The following is a 20484-nucleotide window of genomic DNA, read 5'->3' as shown; positions in this document are numbered from 1 at the left end:
GTGGTAGTGAAAGGGTTTTAGCTGCGTAACAGAAAGTGCCCCTTGTTGCTGTCCATGCTGTGTAACCTGTCCCTGAAATGCTGTCCCAGACTTTGTTGTGCAACTCAACATTCCATTCAGCTGTCCTGTGAGAAAATCCGCTCCAATATTTATTTAAGGCAAGATAAGACAGACATCCGAGTGAGCAACAAAGTCAACAGTCTGTGTGTGACTTCCAGAGACGCGGATTGATCAAAAACACAAGCATGTACAGTATGTGAACGGGTCTGACTGTAGAACTTTTTTATTTCTTTTCTGTGTGTGCTGGTGTTCATTTATTCAATCTTTCTATTCGGGGGACATTGATGTGTACTTGGCTCCCTCTTGTGGGTGGGTGGTCCAACTACAATCATGCATTTTGAAAACACTGATTTGCCTTGCTTGGTCTTGTGTTCCATGTATTTTTTATGCGTTTGTTTTCCATTTGTTGTCATTGTGTCTTTTTATCGCATTGCATTATGTCGGCGCCTTGGTGTGTGTGTGTGTGTGTGCTTGTGCTCACGTTTGAAGCTCGCAATCTCGAAGGGGGAGGGGGGGGGCGGAGTCAAAGCTACTTGCAAATTCCTTTTTTCCAAAATGGCTGCCATGACAAAATGCTTACCTTGCGGAATTTTCATTATCACGAATAAGCATGTTTTTCCACACATCCACATTGTACAGAGGAAAAATTTACAATTTTCAGCTGTCAGTGTATTTGGGGAGGTGTATTTGACCTTTCATTTTTCTTCCTCGTTTCATTGTACTTTTCAGGTGTTTATATTTTTATTTCCCTCCCTTTTCTAACTCTTTCTTTCGTCCCTGCTTCTCTCGCCTGGCATGCTGGATTCTCCTGTCAAGTGTATGAGGCCCTGAACTACACATCATCACACCTGTTCTCTTGATTGGTTCCTTTTGTGTATGTGTTCAGTGTGGGGAGCGTGGAGAAGACGCGTGATCTTTCGGCCGGAGTCACAGGCGCAAACCCTTTCTCCACCAACGGCGACGGGAACCCGTTTGGGGACGAGCCGACGTCTCCGGTGGTCTCCGTGGCCGTCCGAGCCCTCTATGACTACGAGGGACAGGAGCAGGATGAGCTGAGCTTCAAAGCAGGTGACCGAGTGATGAGTACGGTAGAGAGACACACTAGCCCAGATTCAGCACAAGATGTTAAACCCAGATTCGGCTCAAACAAGGGACTAAACACGTTTCGCAATTATGCCAAATCAATGTGGAACGCCCTACCTACAGCCGTAAAATAATGTAAATCCTTACCCACCTTCAAAACCTCAATTAATTAATAAACTGGCCGCTGTAAATGTCCAAACCCCCCCCATCCACCCAACCCCCTCCAATGTACAGTTTCTTCCCCTTCGAATGTATATATTTGTCTTTTAAGATCTCTTTCTCTTAAACAGTACTGTATATTGTGTATATGTCTTGTATGTCATAAATGTTCTTGATGATACAGTACTGTATGTCTTGTATGTCATTATGTTATGATGAATTGAAAATGGGGGACCCTGATGTAAACAAGACGAAAGTCTTTCTCTGGTCTGCATCCCCATAACAATTGTGTGTATTGAGCCGTACCGTATTGTACCCATTCTGCAATCTGTTAATACAATTTTCAATCAATCAATCAATCAATCAATCTCTTCCCCAGGGGAGGAGTTCACTAAGATAGGCGAAGAGGACGATCAGGGCTGGTGCAAAGGTCGACTCCAGAGCGGGACTGGAGGCCTCTACCCTGCTAACTACGTGGAAGACATCCAGTAATCAAATGAGAGTGGAAGAAAGGAAAAGAGAAGTGTGTGTGGGGGGAGGGAGGGGGGGGGATCATCAACCCCTCTCTCACTCCACCCTCAGGTAAAGACTGGACTTGTACGGGAGAGGGGCGGATAAGCATCGGTTGCATTTATCTTTTAAATGTTTTAACCCGTTCACTACCACACTACAGAAGGTTAACCCTTTACTATGTGATAGTAAATTAACCTTCTTTAGTGTGGTAGAGAAAGGGTTAACCCTTTGCCGTGTGGCAGTGAAAGGGTTAACCTGCTGTATTGTCGCAGTGAACGGGTTAACCATTCGGTAGGGCGGCAGTGAAAGGGTTAAAGGACAACCTTAAATGTCGCTTGCTCTCAGTGGGGGGGGGGTTGACCCTCGTAGAACCCAAGTGCAAAAGTGTAAATCATCTAAACAGCCAATGATATTTTTTCTGAGTTTCAACATTCAGGTGACTCCCGAGGGAGGAGGGGGGGGGTGCGCTCGCGCTCATTTCACATTAAAAACATCGCTTTTCGGTTTTCGCTGTAAGCTGACTAATGTTACTCAAAGCCGTGGATGTCCTCAAAAATCCATTTATGCTGTTACAAAAGCAGAGAGAGAGAGAGATGAAGAAGAAGAAGAAGAAGAAGAAGAAGAAGAAGAAGAAGAAGAAGAAGAAGAAAAAAGCTATTCATTTGTTACATAAGGCTCGAATTGAAATCTTAAGTGAATTTATATATTGCAGAAACACTGGGATGACAGTCTGTCAAAATGTTATTTTACCGTACATACATGCAATATAGATGTGCCAGCCAGCCAAGTGTGTGGATTGATCATTATGAGGGAGATGTGCCACTTTTTTATTTAAAATTTTTAAATTTTACTGTAACTGATCATTATTTGAGATAACATTTTGTAGTGCATTCTTTCCTCCCTTGAAAATCCATTGCATGAACGTCTTTATTATTTGATATTTGATCAAATGTTGAAAGAAAACACCCTTATATTAGTGAGGTTAGTGTTGGGTTCAAACTTGCTCTGAACTATGAATTTGTTGAGTCTGAAAAATACATATATATTTTTGGGGAGGGGGGGGGGTTGAGACCAGTTAAGCCTTTTTTACTCTTGGAACATGTTCCACTGTTCACAATAGATGGGCCACCTCTCTTCATTGCAGTTGAATGTACACTCACTGATTGTATTGCTATTGATTGTACACTTTTGGTGATGGTGGTAGTTTTTATTTTTTTTGCAATACTCTACTCTCACTGAACAATTGTGCTTAATCCTCACGCGTCAATCACTTCACCTTCAGACTATAAATTATATTTCTTATGAATGTTGTCAAACATACTCTTTTCCTTTTTAATGCAAAGGTATCTCACTTGACCCCCCCCCCCCCCCCAAGTTTCCATTCTAGCTTGCACTGGACGTCAAATGCCAAATCATGGGAGAATATTACTAGTGCCTCCACTTTGAAAATATTACATGTTGAGCAATAAACACTGCAGCTTAAATATGGTATTTTCTTAAAATCTGCTATGGTAAAAGATATTTCTGCCTGCTTGTAAATAGCATAGAACCTATGAACAAATTAAACATTAAAGTTAGGTGGTTTTTAGTTGGAAATTGAAGACTGTTAATTTATGATATGCCATAAGTGCTTTTGTTCTACACCTGTTGGAATGCTGTGATTGGAGAAATCGGTTTGTAAAATAATTGAATGTTTTATGGCAAATGTCCCATGAATTTGCTACTTTGTTATATTTGTAAATATGATTATTTTTCTCTTACGCAGGGCCATACTCAATATTTGAACATTTAATTAATCAACTATTAACACTTGTTTTTCCTAATTTTCTTTTGACATGAATGAATGCTCATTTTTGTAATTACCACATTAGTCTTGATCAACTATTTGATAAGCCTTCCCTGTGAGGGTGTTGAACTCCAGGCTCTTTCATTAGTGTAAGTTCTAGATGCATTCATTAATGCGCTTACTGATGATAAAACCTTGGAAATAGGACCTTTTATTTGATGCCTTTAACTGCAACAGGAGAGGAGGTAGGTTGGTATTAGTTTTCTGTGATTAGTGAGAAGGGAGAGGATTTGCCATGTTTTCAGGGCACGCTGTCTACAGACCACAGCAACAGCTATACTTGCACAGTTCAGTTTGTAAATGTTGTCTCACAACATAAGAAATAAATGAATTTAATGAAAAGTAAAACCTGTTGTCCATTATTTTGAGTTTGTGTATGGGAAAGGGTTCGTACATGTAGTTTACATATGAAGGGCATCAAACTGTTGCAGCATCTTATTTGGATCCCTGACTCCATGCTATAGAGAGAGAAAGTATTCAAAGGAGAAAAAACATGAAAAATGTCAGGGGAGAAGAAGCAAGACGAGGGCCATATTTCCACAACTTTTAGCTTGTCTGAAATAGTGTTGCAGCAGTTGTATCCCACTTATTTTATCCCTGTCGTTGAGCCAGTGCTGTGAATAGATGAGCCCGGGGCAGTGGAGGAGTGGGGATGGGATGGATCCACAGGGTTCACTCAAGGTCCTTGAAGTGCTTAAGGTGCTTGATTTGTTTTACAAAGAAAAGTCAAGGCCTGCAATTCCTTGAAAACAGCCAATTTTTTAACGAGGTGCTTAAAAAGCCCTTGAAATTAAAATCAACCATTCACATTGACAGTTTTGTTCATCCATGATATAAAAAAAATCTGATATGCTGCAACAGTTTATGATGCAACATGATGCTGCGGCATGGTCATGCTGGACCTCCAAAAGGCTTTCGACACTGTCAATCACTCCATTCTGATTGACAAGCTAAAAGCAATTGGTTTTGATACTTCATCAGTGAGCTGAGCTGGATGCAATCCTACCTGGAGGGGAGAGAACAGATGGTGGAGGTAAACGGTAAGCGTCTATTCTTATCCTAACTGATGTATGCTTCCGCGTTCGCGTTTTGCGCTCTGATTGGCCACTGACGTTTCTGGTCGCGCCAATCGTGTGACGGCAAGTTCTTTCGCCGGTTAAGCTTAGGCACTCTTTCGAAGTTGGTTAAGGTTAGAGTTTGTCTTAGAGCAGGGCGATAGAACACCAGCCCTGATTCCAAACTCTAACCTTAACCAACTTCGAAAGAGTCGCCTAAGCTTAACCAGTGATAAACTAGGCGTTAGGTAGTTTGCTGCTGTTCGAGGCGGAAATGGGTGCGTCACGCGATTGGGCGCACATGTCACATGACCAGAAATGTCAGTGGCCAATCAGATCGCACCAGAAAAGTCAGTGGCCAATCGGATTCGCAAAACGCGATCGTGGAAGCATAAATCCGTTAGGATAAGAATAGAAGCCACCTGGTCATACCTTTGTGCTGTTTGTGGTGGATGAAAAAAGGTGTCTGCTCAGCTGTAGACCCTGTATATGGAGCAATGGCTCCACCTAGTGTTCATTAATGCTAATAGCAGATTGAATTATAATACAAAGTGTCATTAAATTCACACCTCAGAGTTTTCTTTTGTATGTAGTAAATTGTAGGATAATATTTATGTTTCATTGACAAATCTCATAATTCATTATCAGGGTCATATGGGAGTACAAGGGACTTGGGACAAGATGTTTGTCAGGATGTAATGAGAAGTTGTTTACATACAGAGGTTGTGTTCTTACCAAGTAAACTATAAAAGAAGGAAGGGTCATTACGTCACTGTGTAGCACGTGAATGCACATTGGTGCCAAGTGTGAAAACTTTCAGTTGGGCCGACATTGAGTTGAATGGTATCGCCATCTTGTTTATGATGGGTTATTACCTCGAATGTCACAATCATCTGCAATTTGTTGCATTGTTAACTAGCTAACTTTTGATTGGTTGATGTGTAGCTGATGTGTGTCGTTCTCACTCCCTGTCATTTCCCACGTGAGCAACACGGGGAACATTGTTGGGCTTATTGCCCCCATTAGGAGACTAGAGCGGGCACACGTTTTATTCATCCCAATTCGATTATTAGATTATCATTCATTATACTACAGCACAAGTACAGAGTGCAAATGTAACAGTAAAGTGCAATAGTAATATACAATGTACAGGTGATTAAACTGGGTATATAATACAGAAATGAGTACTACTGGGTGTAGTGCTAATGTAGTGCTTTACAGAGTTGTAATACCAATATGTACAGTACAGTGACACAGGTATGGTAGTAAGTCATACTGGCCAGCAGCGTAACTAGTAAGTGTAGACCATATTTTTACACAATATGGTGAATAAAGTAATCTGAATCTGAGTATTTACAGATATGTAAAATTATTATGTGCAGGTATGACAGGCGGATAGATATATACGGTAAGAATAAATATATACTTTAAGCTATATATAAGCTATCTGATGGGCAGACCACAGTATGTGCGCCTACGGAGCTGTGTGTCAGACAGACTGGTCAGCAACACCGGGGCCCCGCGGGGGACAGTCCTCTCTCCCTTCCTCTTCACCGTCTACAACTGGGTGTCCACACCCAAGGCCACACCGCCTATGGCTAGGTATGAGAGACCCCACAGGCAGGCCAAAATGCCTCAGAGATTGACAGATTTTGTCATTAAGTAAGAGGAGCCTGTCCGGCACACACAGACACAAAAAAAAGAGAATGGGTGCCAGATATTTTTATGCATTACCAGCCATGTTCAATGATGTTTACATGCATTTACTATTTTCAAGGTGGAGTTTTGTTCATGGTGAACCTTTGTTTATTTAACAGGGAGACATATATAATATTGAAAAAAAAGAATTTAAGTGTATTCTGTATGTGAAAGAAAAATAATTGAATTCACTGATATTTCTGTACATGGTACATTGGAGTTTATGTCCTAGTAAGGAGGGGATGTCAGGAGTGGTTAATGCTACGGCTTTGGTTAAGGGCAGAACGGAGAGAATTAAGATGATTGTTAGAGTGGCAGTTCAACATTTGGGCATGGATGGTCTGAAATGGGAGGAAGTGGTTAGAGAATTAGAGAAGGGGATTGTGAATGACCAAGAAGTCCAGAGTCAGCCCACAGGAGGCAAGGAGTGTCTCACAGAGGGGAGCCAGTCAGGGAGGAGCAGCATTAGCTGCACTTCATGATGGGGAAGGAAAATTGACATTGTAGGAGGTAAAGGATACCAGAAGATGGCGGTAATGCCCCAAACAATTGGTGGCCAACTGCCGTAAAACCCCAAAAAGAAGAAGAAGAAGGAGTGGACGTCGTGTATATTTTCCCCAACGTGCCACACTGTTACGTGGTTACGTCATAGGAGCTGACGCTGCGCGTTCACTCCGGAGAACTGAAATTAAGTTTATTGTTTAAATACGGAGTTGATTCTTAAATGAAGTACTCGGGTCAATATCGCTGTAGGGTGCCTTTTGGTGTCCTGTACATAAATAATACATTTGTCATGTCAATTTAACATAAAGATTATTATGAAAGGGTTTGGTATATTGGGCTAAGTCTTTATATTAATAAAAAAGCATTACCTGGCTCTTTAAATACATTTTCCAGATTTTTTTTCAGTTTTGTATGAGAGGATGAATGCTGTTTTGCTATGTCCCATGCACTGCTCATTCAATTTCAATGTGCGTAAAAAATAGTCAAATCCAAAAAAAAAATTATTTTGTTTTCATAATATTATTTAGTTAAATAAGATATTACTCAACTTAAGTGTATTATCTTATTTAACTAAATTAATATTTGTATTTATACTAAAAAAATAAGAGTTTGTGTGTGTCCTTTAAATGATTGTCCACCCTGTCATATTGGGGAATCCGCCCCTTTAAGAAAAGGCCATCCACTCTAGTGACATCACAACGACAGTTTTTTCCTCTCTTCAGTGGCGGGAAATTCAATGGCTGAGGTGAATGAGTAGCTGACTTTCCTATTGACACATTTTCTTTCTATAAGTTTGCTTACTTGCTCTGACCAAGCTTAACACTTTGATTGCCGGAAGACGCTTTTAGGCGTCCTTCCCCACCATGCTCAAGTTGTCAGCATAAAATATGCTGGAAGTGATTAGAATACAATATTTTCAAAATATGTAAGTTTAACTATACCAAATTATCTTCAACAACCAGACTAGCTAGTTAGCTAGTCACAGTTTGTTGTAAGCTAATATGCTAACTGAAGCTCAAAATGTCCACCCTATCGTTGTCCCAAAATGTCCACCCTGTCGACCACTTAGACCCGACAGGGTGGACATACACATGACAGGGTGGACATATAGTTAATTTGTAATTTGTAGATGGATGTTAATTTATCATCCCTTTGATAATGGACTCAACCACACACACACACACTAGGTCATATTAGTCTATATTATTGCTTATTCCTTGTTGGGTCAAGTTGTATATTAAGTGTAGCATCATTATGCATTAATAAAGCCTTAATAAACATGAAATAACTATTTTCTCTCTAACGCTCTAACTCTAATGTTATTAAGCATAGTGTCATATATGGAAGTATATAAGATATACGTGGGTAGTTCTAAGGCCTGCACATTGATCTGGAGTTATATTGTTACACTGAACGTGAATGAGTCAGTGGGTTACTGCATACGGAAGTTGTCAATAAATTAGCAGAGCTCGCACCAAGTCAAAGCCTCCAGACGATTAATCGACAATAAATGGTGTCAGAAGTAAAGTAGACAGAAATGGCAAAATTTCACCCACCGGCGAGTTTTCCTTTCGACAAACCAGGAGAATGGCCCGATTGGAAGCAACGTTTTGTGAGATTCAGAACGGCTACCAAGTTGGATAAGAAAGATGGTGCAGGTTAGCAGTCTGATATATGCTATGGGAAGCGAGTCTGCGAATAAGTCTCCCGTAAGTTGCAGCTGACAAGGGACTTGACACTCGCGCTGACCATAGAGACGGTCAGGCAGTCTGAAGAGGTTGCTTCGCAGATCAGCATGCAAGGAGAGACAGCTGGAGGCCGGTCGATACACAAGGTCACTCACAACAAGCGCTACAAAGGCAATGGCAGCCAGGGTAAGCCACAAGGGGGCGACAGAGGACAATGTAGACAATGTGGGAAAGCGTGGCACAGTAGAGATGAGAACTGTCCAGCTAAAAAGAACACATGTAATACCTGCGACAAAGTAGGGCACTGGAGCAAAGTGTGTAGGAATAGGAAAGCAGTACGTGAGGTCAGAGAACAAAAAGAAGTGCAGCAACAACAGCAGGACTCCGGGTCAGAAGATGGGTACTACATGCGGGAAGTGAGTAAAGCAGGTGGGTCACCAAAGAAGTGGGCCGTCAAGGTGTTGATGGGTTCCACACCGGTCAAGTTCAAAATCGACACTGGGGCGGATGTGAGCATCATTCGTGAGGAGACCTACCACTCACTCATGCCAAACAGACCGCTGGAGCCTGCGGAAATACCACTGGACAGCCCAGGTGGCGAGCTGCAGTGCATAGGACAGATCCAGAGCACTGTGACCTACAAGGGTAAGACACACCCACTTACAGCTTATGTCATCCGGGGGCCTACAGTAAACAACCTACTCAGCAGGCCAATATCAGTGAAAATGAATCTAGTGAGAAGAGTGGAGGAAATGGTGAGCAGCAGCGGGAAAAATGTACATTTGCAGGCAGGCATGGGACATTACAAACTGAACCAGTAAGAATACTGCTGAAAGGTGGCGCCCAGCCGTACGCTGTATACACAGCGCAACGTGTACCTCTCCCTATGCTGCAGAAGGTCATGGAGGAGCTCCAGAGGATGGAGGGGAACGACATCATCGAGAGGGTGACACAGCCTACCGATTGGTGTGCACCCATGGTGCCGGTCCTGAAGAGCACAGGCAAAGCCCGCATCTGTGTGGATCTCAAGAGGCTGAACGAGGCTGTTAAAAGAGAACAGTACACCCTGCCCACTACCGACGAGATCACAGCAAAGCTAAGCGGGGCCACAGTCTTCACGTCACTCGATGCCGCCAGTGGATTCTTCCAAATCCCGTTGCACCCAGACAGCTGTAAACTCACCACCTTCATCACGCCGTTTGGCAGGTTCAACTTCAAGCGACTGCCATTCGGGATCACAAGCGCGCCTGAAATCTTCCAGAGGAAGATGATGGAGACCCTGGACGGGTTAGAGGGCGTCGAGATCTTTATGGAAGACATTCTCGTCTATGGGGCCACAGAAAAGGAGCATGACAGTCGCCTGGAGGTGATGCAGCGCATAGAGACGGCTGAAGCTGAATCGAGAAAAGTGCTCCATCAAGCAAAGTCAGCTACGGTTTCTCTGGCACATCATCGACCAGTCCGGGATCCGGCCTGACCCAGGGAAAGTGGAGGCTATCCGGCAGCTGGTGCCGCCAACAGATATGCAGGAGCTGAGGAGGGTGCTGGGAATGGTGAATTATCTCGGCAGGTACGTCCCAGACCTCTCAACAGTAGGACAGCCGCTGTATGAGCTCCTGAAGCACAAGAATGCATGGGCATGGAATTATGCCCAGCAAACAGCTTTTCAGAAGATCAAAGAGATGTTGACCACAGCACCAGTACTCGCCTTCTACGACGTGAGCAAGCCCACCGTCGTGTCTGCAGACGCAAGCAGTTACAGGTTAGGGGGCGTGCTACTTCAACTTCATGGCGAGCAGTGGAAACCTGTGGCGTACTGCTCAAGATGCCTCACCGAAGCAGAAACGCGCTACGCCCAGATTGAAAAAGAAGGTCTGGCGGGCGTGTGGGCGTGCAAGAGGTTCGACCGGTACCTCAGTAGCCTGGACCAGTTCAAGCTAATAACTGACCACAAGCCCCTTGTACCTCTCATTAACACTCGCAGCCTGGACAATGTGCCTCTCCGATGCCAGCGACTCCTCATGAGGCTCATGAGGTTCAATGCGGTGGCAGAGTATGCTCCTGGAAAGACTCTGGTCGTCGCAGATACTCTGTCATGCAGCCCAATGGCCAATGGCCAGACTTGGACACACAGCGTGAGGTGGCATGCTATGTGGTTAGTGTAATGGAGGGGATCCCAGCGCCCGCAAGCAAGATGGACGTGATCAGAGCGGCCACAGCAGCTGAGGCCGAACTGCTGTCAGTCGCCAGACTCATCAAAAAGGGATGGCCTGAACACCTAGCCGAGGTGCCTATCGAGGCGAGACCCTATGTCCCAGTGAAATCAGAGCTGTCAGAGCGAAATGGACTTGTCCTAAGAGGGAACAGGTTGTCATGCCGAGACCGATGAGAGGAGAGATCCTTCAGAGAGTGGTATATTCTATGGTATATTCTATGGTATGTTCTATGGTATGTGGTATGTTCTATGGTATGTGTGTGGTATATTCTATGGCATGTGGTATGTTTTATGGTATGTGGTATATTCTATGGGGTATGTGGTATGTTCTATGGTATGTGGTATATTCTATGGTATGTGGTATGTTCTATGGTATGTGGTATGTTCTATGGTATGTGGTATATTCTATGGTATGTGGTATGTTCTATGGTATGTGGTATATTCTATGGTATGTGGTATGTTCTATGGTATGTGGTATGTTCTATGGTATGTGTGTGGTATATTCTATGGCATGTGGTATGTTCTATGGTATGTGGTATATTCTATGGTATGTGGTATGTTCTATGGTATGTGGTATATTCTATGGTATGTGGTATGTTCTATGGTATGTGGTATATTCTATGGTATGTGGTATGTTCTATGGTATGTGGTATGTTCTATGGTATGTGGTATATTCTATGGTATGTGGTATGTTCTATGGCAGGGGTGGCCAACCCGTGGCTCGTGAGCTCTTCCATCCATAAAAAGAAAGAAAAAGAAATATTATAATTTTTTTTTTTTACCTTTTTTTTTTTTTATGTCACTCATTCCACAAGGACGTAGAATAAACATTTCATTTCTTTTTTAAATGGTCCATTTGCATGTTCTTGGTATCTGAATCTAGGGAATTTCTCCACCATTTTTCATCATATTGCAACACCGTTTTTTGCAAGACGTTCACAGAAAGGTAGAGAAACTAACTGCGTTCTGTTTTATGGCAATAACGTTCAGGTTTGTGGGAGATAATCCCAAAAAAATAAGAGAAATAAAAAAGTTAATCCAGAAGTCAGATGATTGACAGGGGCTGGTGTGAGCTGGGTAGGGTCGTTTTTCAAAATTTGAAAGCCCTGCGTCTCTTCCTTCAAAAGACTACACTCACTTTTGGATGTGCCACTTCCTCCTGTCAATATGCGCCGGTTTCCGACTCAATGCCCTGAGATTTCTATAATCTTATATTTCACTAATAACAGTTAAAATAATTGGTAAACAAACGTAATGCTGAAAATATACACTTTTACTGTATATCTCGGGCTTAAGAGGGTAACCCTGTGAGGCCCAAATTAAAAAGACATTAGCAACTTCAGAGGCCAGAGGGTGGGACATATAAACACATTTACTATCAAATAGCATTGTGAGGCTGAACAACAGGACCAATTGACTATACATGTGCTTAAATGGGAACTATCTTATAAATGGCCTTTTCAGCGTTTAGCATTGTTTCCTAGCTATGTGGACTTATATTAATATGATCTATGTCTCTAATTCTCATATTGGCGCATTCTTCCAATTCTCCTCTCACAATATTCACCCTCACTGAACTGAGTCATCTGAAAATTTGCATATCTGTGATGTCAGAGATTTCTCAGCTGCATAATAATGTGGCAGTTGATGTGGCAGTTGGCACCAGGCCACACAGTGGTTGGAGCCCAGCCTGAGTCAAAACGGCTTAAGATCTTGAGATAGAAAAATGCAGTTTTTGAGTACTTGATTAGAAATACAAACCGTACGTTAAATCTAGAGGAAGGAAGGACGTGGTACTTACCTCACCATTTGAAAAAAACCTAGGTCTTCGATAGACTCACAGGAATTGTGTAAAAGTGCCCAAATAGTGAAAGAAATAGTCAAATAGTTCCCCTTTAACATTTTTTAAATAAACATTCTTTTTTTAAATGGCTAAAAGTGATTTTGTAATTTTGCAACCGTGGGTCTCACAGGGTACTTTTAACCCTGTGAGGCCCAAATAAAAAAGACATTAGCAACTTCAGAGGCCAGAGGTGGCCATCGGCGTATTTAGACCACTATCAGTAGGGCACGTGCCCTACTGATGATCATCTGTGCCCCACTGATTAAATTTTTTTTTTTTTTTTTTTTACAAATGTTTTTTATTTCCCCTTTTTTAACATGATCAAATGATCATTTAACATGATCAAATAATTATTATAATATTTTTTACTTCACTTTGAAATATTATAGTGAAATATTTTGTAATGTTGTCGCATTTATCTTGTTGAAATCCTCCAACAGGCTCTTTTTTGTAAGTTGACTGGTTTGCACACCAATAATACAGTGCAATAATAGAATAGTAGAATAGATAGTAAAATTATGCAATAGAATGGCCAGAGTAAAATAGTGCTACAGTACAATCAACAGCGGGGTGTATTAGAAGGCTATGGTGAAGAGGTACGTTTTTAGCTTATTTCTGAAAATATTAAGAGATCTAGCTTCCCTAATGTCCATAGGTAGTGTGTTCCATAACTTTGGTGCATAGTTAGCAAAGGCTGCATCCCCGATTTTCTTTAGACTGTGGCTTGGAACCTTCAATAGTAGATGATCGCAATGTTTATACTTTGTATATAAGGAGGAGGACCTTGAAATCAATTCTAAATGTTACCGGAAGCCAGTGTAGGTTATTTACTTGTAACTTTGGGTTTGATCCAAGGAGTAAGTTGCCCCATATTGCTCTGTAACATTTCTCTTTTTGTTATAGGACCGACTAGTAGGATTTCAGTTTTGCCCTCATTTAATTTTAGGAAGTTGTTGGTCATCCATTTGTTTATTGCTAAGAGACAGGCGGAAATGGAGTTTATATCTGTGTGATAATTTGGTTCAGCGGAGATGTACAATTGTGTGTAATCTGCGTAACTATGGAAACATACATTGTGCTTTCTAATGATGTCTCCTCAATGTTCAATGTTCAATGCAATGTTCAATGCAAGTAAAGCACTTTAAATTATGACTAAATGCTTTCTTGACTATATATATAGTAACTGTTCCAAAATGCATAGATTTCTATGTATTTTAGGGGTTTGGGGGGCTAGCTCTTTTTAATATAAATGTCAGATTGTTTTATTTATTTCATAGATTTCTATGCATTTCAGGAGTTTGGGGGGCTGGCTCCCCCAAATAATTAAATAACATAACCCTAACCTAACCCTAAAACCGAAATAAAGTTTAAAAAAAATAGTTACAAAATCCACCCATTTTCGCCCACAAACCGGCCAAAACCGGCCAAAAAAAGGTTGAGAAACGCTGGTATATGGTGTGGCTCTTTGTGGTACCACAGTCATTTTTGTGGCTCTTAGTCTCTACTGGTTGGCCACCCCTGTTCTATGGTATGTGGTATATTCTGGTGTGTGGTATATTCTATGGGATTTGGTATGTTCTATGGTATGTTCTATGGTGTGTGGTATATTCTATGGTGTGTGGTATGTTCTATGGTATGTGCTATGTTCTATGGTATGTGGTATGTTTTTTTTTTTTTTTATTGATCTTTTTCCCCCTCCATTTTCCTCCGATTTTCTCCCATCCCAATGTTAGCCGTATGCCAATTCCCAGTCCCTTCCTGGTCGCTGCGCACTTACCCCCCACAGTCAGATCATCTGGGAGAGTGGAGGCTACCACGTGCTTCCTCCGACACACGTCCAGCCAATCACCGCTTCTTTTCACCTGGCAGCGCGGATTCTCATCGAGAGGGCGTAGCGTGTGGGAGGACCACACTATCCCCCTCAAGTCCTATCCGCGCTTAGCAGGCGCCCCGACCGAACTGTAGGAGTCGCTGTTTACAACGACCTGGACCCACCCCGCCAGCTTCTCCCACCCTCTAATACAGCCAATTGTATTAGTGCAGATGGCCAGCCAAGCTGGTGACAACCCCGGAGCTGTGAGCTGGATTCGAACAGGCGAATCCAGCTCACAGCTCCGGGGCTGGTGACGAACGCAATCTCCGCTCGGCCACCTAACCGCCGGTATGTGGTATGTTCTATGGTATGTGATATGTTCTATGGTATGTTCTATGGTGTGTGGTATGTTCTATGGTATGTGCTATGTTCTATGGTATGTGGTATGTTCTATGGTGTGTGGTATGTTCTATGGTATGTGATATGTTCTATGGTATGTTCTATGGTGTGTGGTATGTTCTATGGTATGTGCTATGTTCTATGGTATGTGGTATGTTCTATGGTGTGTGGTATGTTCTATGGTATGTGATATGTTCTATGGTATGTTCTATGGTGTGTGGTATGTTCTATGGTAAATTATTTATTTCAAATAGATTGAGAATGTACCCATTTTCAAAGTTGAATAAATGTTTCATTTTCATATTTTGTGATGCTTTGTGTGTTCTGCTTTATGTGTCCACCCCGTCATGTGCTGGTCCACCCTGTCATGCACTGGTCCACCCTGTCATCTTGATATTTTTTAATAATAATTCAATCATACTGTGAGATATGTTTAAATAATCTAGTGTGTTCAATAGCTAAGTGGGGGGCAATAATATGCAAATAAAAAACTGCATCCAAATATCACAGTTTTCTCCTAATTATAAAATATATATGTGCGAATTGTATGTGTGTCTTTTAAAAACAGATGGTTTACATAAAATCTTCTATTTATTTATAATTTAAAGCAAACAAATAACCCTGTTCAGGAAAGGGACATCATACCTTTCTGAAAAAGTAATTTTCATCTTAATATTGCAATGAAAACATATTTAACAGTAATGTATTATGTCCATGACAGGGTGAACATATCTCATGGTTTATTCTGCGAATATATGCCCATAATTATCTGAAATTATATAAGCTCAGCTTATATATATTTCTACAACTTGAGTATCTACTATTTATGATAAGACATAAAGGGAATGGGAAATTAAGATAAACATTTCTGAGTATTGTGAGGGTTGTGAGTATGGTGATATTGACCCACTCAATATCTAACAGGTTGTTCTCCCAATGGTCTGCAAGTCAATCAGGGCGAGCTTTGACTCATATCTCGCCTTAGAACTACCAGAAAGGCTTTCAAAATAGTGAAATGCCATGTTGGCCTCAATATTATCAAAACAAATGAAACAAAAAGGTTATGAAATTAACAAGAGTGTGATAAAAACATGTAATAAAAACGGAGCTCCACGCATACGTTTGATCAGTAGAAATCCGTTTGTTTTCCCAATTCTCGAAGTCAACTTCCTGTCTGTGCATGCCGATCACTGAACTAGGAGATCCGTTGGGTTTGATTGATTGATTGAACATTTTATTAACAGATTGCAGAATGGGTACAGTACAGTACAGCTCAATACATTAAGGGGATGCAGACCAGAGAAAGACTTTCGTCTTGTTTACATCAGGGTCCCCCATTTTCAATTCATCATAACATAATATGACATGATGACATACAGATAGACAGTACATAGGCTACTGCTACATCTATACATTTATGACATACCAGATTTGCAAATACAGTACTGTTTGTGATACGAAAAGAGTCAGAAGGTTGGGTAGGAGGAGTGGGTGGGGGACACTGTACAACTGAACAAGCAAAACTGTACATTGGAGTATTGACAAGACCATACTTGGTCATTTACTGTACATTGGGGGGGGGGGGGTGTTAGGACATTTACAGGGGCCAGTTTAGAATTGCAGTCTCCCGTAGGTGTTTTTTGAGAGTGTTTTTGAAAGTGGGTAGTGATTCACATTCCTTTACAGCTTTGGGTAGGGCGTTCCACATTGATGTGGCATAATTGCTAAACGTGTTTAGTCGTTTGTTTGAGCTGAATCTGGGTTTAACATGATTTGTGGAGCTCCCTCAGGTGTTGTGATCGTGGTATTCACTGACCTTTGGGAAGTATTTTGACTGATGACACCCAATTATATATACCTATTAAGCCAAATGATTCCTCCCAACTACAAAACCTTGAGGCCTGCTTGCTTGCCGTCAAAAAATGGATGTCGCAAAACGTTCTACTCCTTAATGCAGATAAAACTGAGATGTTAATTGTTGGCCCCCCAAACCACAGAGGCCTGTTTCAGGACATCTCCCTCAACTTTGATACTGTCATGTATCCCAGAGCTCCACCATAAAAAACCTCTGAGTCATTTTTTATTCCTCCCTCTCATTTAATGCACATATAAAAAATGTCACCAAAATTGCATTCTTCCATCTTCGTAATATCGCAAAAATTCGCCCCATTTTAACTCTGGCTGATGCTGAAACCCTGATTCATGCTTTTGTCTCATCACGTCTGGACTACTGTAATGCACTTTTTTCAGGCCTACCTAATTCAAGCATCAAAAATCTTCAACTCGTGCAAAATGCGGCTGCACGGATACTAACTAGAACTAGAAAATTTGATCACATCACACCAGTTTTGTCCGCCCTACACTGGCTTCCTATCCAAGCCCGATCTGACTTTAAAGTGCTACTCCTCACCTACAACATTTTTAATGGGCTTGCACCGCTCTATCTATCCGATCTCATCTCCCGATACTCGCCCGCTCGTGCTCTGCGCTCACAAAATGCGGGGCTTCTATCGATCCCTAGGGTTAAAAAGAAATCCGCCGGCCACAGAGCCTTTGTCTACCGCGCTCCCTACCTGTGGAACAAATTACCTGCCGTCATCAGGGGCGCCTGCTCTGTCGAAGCTTTTAAATCCCTGCTTAAGACTCATCTTTTCTCTCTCTCCTTCAACCTACCCTGATCTCACCTGGTCGGGGACTGACCTTTAGATTAATCTGTCTAGTTTAGTTAGGGTACAGGGTACTACATGGTACTACAGGGTACTACATGGTACTACATGGCACTACAGGGTACTACATGGTACTACATGGCTCTACATGGTACTACATGGCACTACATGGCACTACAGGGTACTACATGGTACTACATGGTACTACAGGGCACTACAGGGTACTACATGGCACTACAGGGTACTACAGGGTACTACATGGCACTACAGGGTACTACAGGGTACTACATGGCACTACAGGGTACTACATGGTACTACATGGCACTACAGGGTACTACATGTCTGCTCTTTTGCAGCACCACAAACATGGGAACTCTCTAACTCTTTCCCTCCCCCCTCCCCCCCCCCCCCCCCCTTCCCTCCCCCATCTCTCTGAGTGCCCGTCTCCTGGCGCTGACTAAGGTGATGGATGCCTCGGGGTCTTGGCCAAGATTGTAGTGACTGCTCTACATGCACCTCAGAGGCCTTGGATCAGTTATTTACCGTCGTCTGTCCGTGGTCCTGTCAACTGATTAACAGTATTAACAGACTGTTAACAGATTAACAGTCAACGCGGTTTCATTGCTGGATTAAGTACTTCTATTCTATTCACATAATATGCTTACTTCATATATCTACTCCATTCACATATATGCTTACCACTTGTATCTATTGCTATGTCCGCCCGCTACAATCACATGAGCTGTCTAACGCCTGTCCCGTCTCCCTGTCCCCCTATGACTTGCTGTCCTGGAGTGCTGACCGGAGTGTCGGACGTCCCGTGATGAAGGCCGGGAGGTTGCGACCCCCTCTGCGTGCCCCCCTGTCTCCGGAGGTCTCGTAGTGGTGACCGGAGTGCCGGACGTCCCGCGATGATGTCGGGGAGTTCGCGACCCTCTCTGCGTCGCCCCCTATCTCCCTGGCTCCGGCTGTCCCTGAGCAATGACCGGAGTGTTGAATGTCCCGTGACTAAGACGGGGAGGACGTGACCCTCTTTGCGCCGCCCCTGTGCCTCAAATAGATCCGCTATCAGCTCTATCTTTAATCTTTCAAAATGTTCAGTTGCTATCGCTATTAACTCTATCTTTAATTTTTCAAAATGTTCAGTTGCTATTGCATGCACTCATCTGTGTTTCACTACACACTTGAGTGCATGCTTACCAACTGTTAGTCTGCAACACTACTATCACCAACATCTAAGAAGGGAGATCCCCCCTTGAATGGCCCTTCTAAGGTTTCTCTCCTCCACACTGCCTGTGGAGCTTTTTTCCCTATTGTTAGGTTTTAGTGAGTTTTTCCTTCGCGTGGGGTATGTCTGGGAGTGCTTGCATTCTTTCATTCTTTCATTTATTTGCATTCATCTAAACATTTTTGGACCTTATGGTGTTCTTGTTCTGTTCCTGACTTATTGTTATGTTTTCTTCTTGACTTGTTTAAAGAAGACCTGTACGGCCCATGGGGACATTAACGTGTGTTGTCGGGCCTTATAAATAAATTTTATTTGATTTGATTTGACATGTACATGGGTACCTTGGTCGTGTAGTGTATCTTGTAGACCAGGCCCATTGCAAGTTGCTGTACTCTGTCGTCTACTCTAAGCCATCCTAGGTTGTCAAAGTGGGCAGAGGTGAGGTGGGTTCTAGGAGTACGGTCAAGCAGTAGTCTGACCAGTTTGTTTTGAGATGTTTGTAATTTTGTTTTTAGCGCCTTTGAGGTGCTTTGGTACCATGAGGTGCATGCATAGTCGTAGTACCCTTGAATGAGTGCTCCTGCCAGAGTATTCAGGGTATTCTTGTTTACCAGTGAGGAGATCCGGTACAATAATCGTGTTCGTTGGTTGACTTTTTTTATTACATTGGATGCCATTTTGTCACAGGAAAGATTTGCCTCTAGGATGGAACCCAGGTAGGTAATATCTTCTTTCCTTGTGACAATATTGTCACCCACTGTAACTGAGAAGCCGTCGGTCTTGCTGAGTTTGTTATTTGAACCGAAGAGAATGGACTCTGTTTTGCCCATGTGTAATGATAGTTTGTTATCAGCGAGCCATATGCAGATTTTGCCTAGTTCTGAGCTGAGGGTTTTTTCAACCTGCAACTTGTTCTTGTCAGACCAGCAGGGCTGAGTTGTCCGCAAACAGGAACAAGTTGCAGTCACAAGCTGACGACATGTCATTTGCATAAATTAGGAACAGTAGCGGTCCTAGTATGCTTCCTTGTGGAACACCACAGCTCACTGGGAGGGGGGGGGAATAGGGTACCCGCGTCCACCTCTTGTTTGATGTGGTTGTTTAAATAGAGAAGGCATGTGTCAGTGGAGTGGGATGTTCTGAAGCCAGATTGGAATTCGTAGATTCGATTTTTTTCCGCAAGGTATTTTTTGACCTGTTCGTATAAAAAAATGTCCATGACTTTTGAGATGGAGGTTAGGATGGAAACAGGGTGGTAGTTGCCAGGGTCTAATTTACTGCCTTTTTTGTGCAGGGGTGTTACTCTCGCAATTTTGAAGTCCTTGGGGACGTGTCCCTGTTTTATGGAGAGGTTTATTATGTGTGTGATGACTGGGGTGATGGCGGCTGCTGAGTCTCTGAGGAATTTGGAGGGGATGTTGTCATGGCCAGTGGCCTTGTTAGGTTGGAGGGCACTCAGGGCACTCAGTTGGAGGGCACTCAGTTGGAGGGTAACATGCGTTTAGACAACACTATTTGGGACAGACAAACACAGGCTATTTCCATTATTAGGCTATTACTTCACATAAAATATCATGTCTAAATGAAATGTACAAAACAAAAAATATCTATGTAGGCCTATATATGCATTTATGTATTTATTCATAACGTTATCCCTGCTTGGCTTTTATTTTGAAAAATGTAGTTGTCACGTGGTTCCGTTTTTCATTCTTCA

General features: G+C 42.4%; 1 protein-coding gene across 1 annotated transcript in view; it reads left to right on the top strand.

Annotated features, from left to right (window-relative positions):
• Nucleotides 1-3975, top strand: part of pacsin2 (protein kinase C and casein kinase substrate in neurons 2) — a 99232-nt gene extending 95257 nt beyond the window's left edge. Inside the window, exons 10-11 of the mRNA XM_084330402.1 lie at nt 947-1128; nt 1682-3975. Of these exons, the coding sequence (XP_084186528.1) occupies nt 947-1128; nt 1682-1794 (295 nt within the window). The 3' untranslated portion in view covers nt 1795-3975. The remainder of the gene's footprint in view (nt 1-946; nt 1129-1681) is intronic.
• Nucleotides 3976-20484: the final 16509 nt, after the last annotated feature.

Source organism: Notolepis coatsorum (genome assembly GCF_963971535.1).
Source record: "Notolepis coatsorum genome assembly, chromosome: 15".
Lineage (NCBI taxonomy): Eukaryota > Metazoa > Chordata > Actinopteri > Aulopiformes > Paralepididae > Notolepis > Notolepis coatsorum.
The sequence above is the reverse complement of the archived record's forward strand: the minus strand, read 5'-3'. Positions and strand labels throughout refer to the sequence as shown.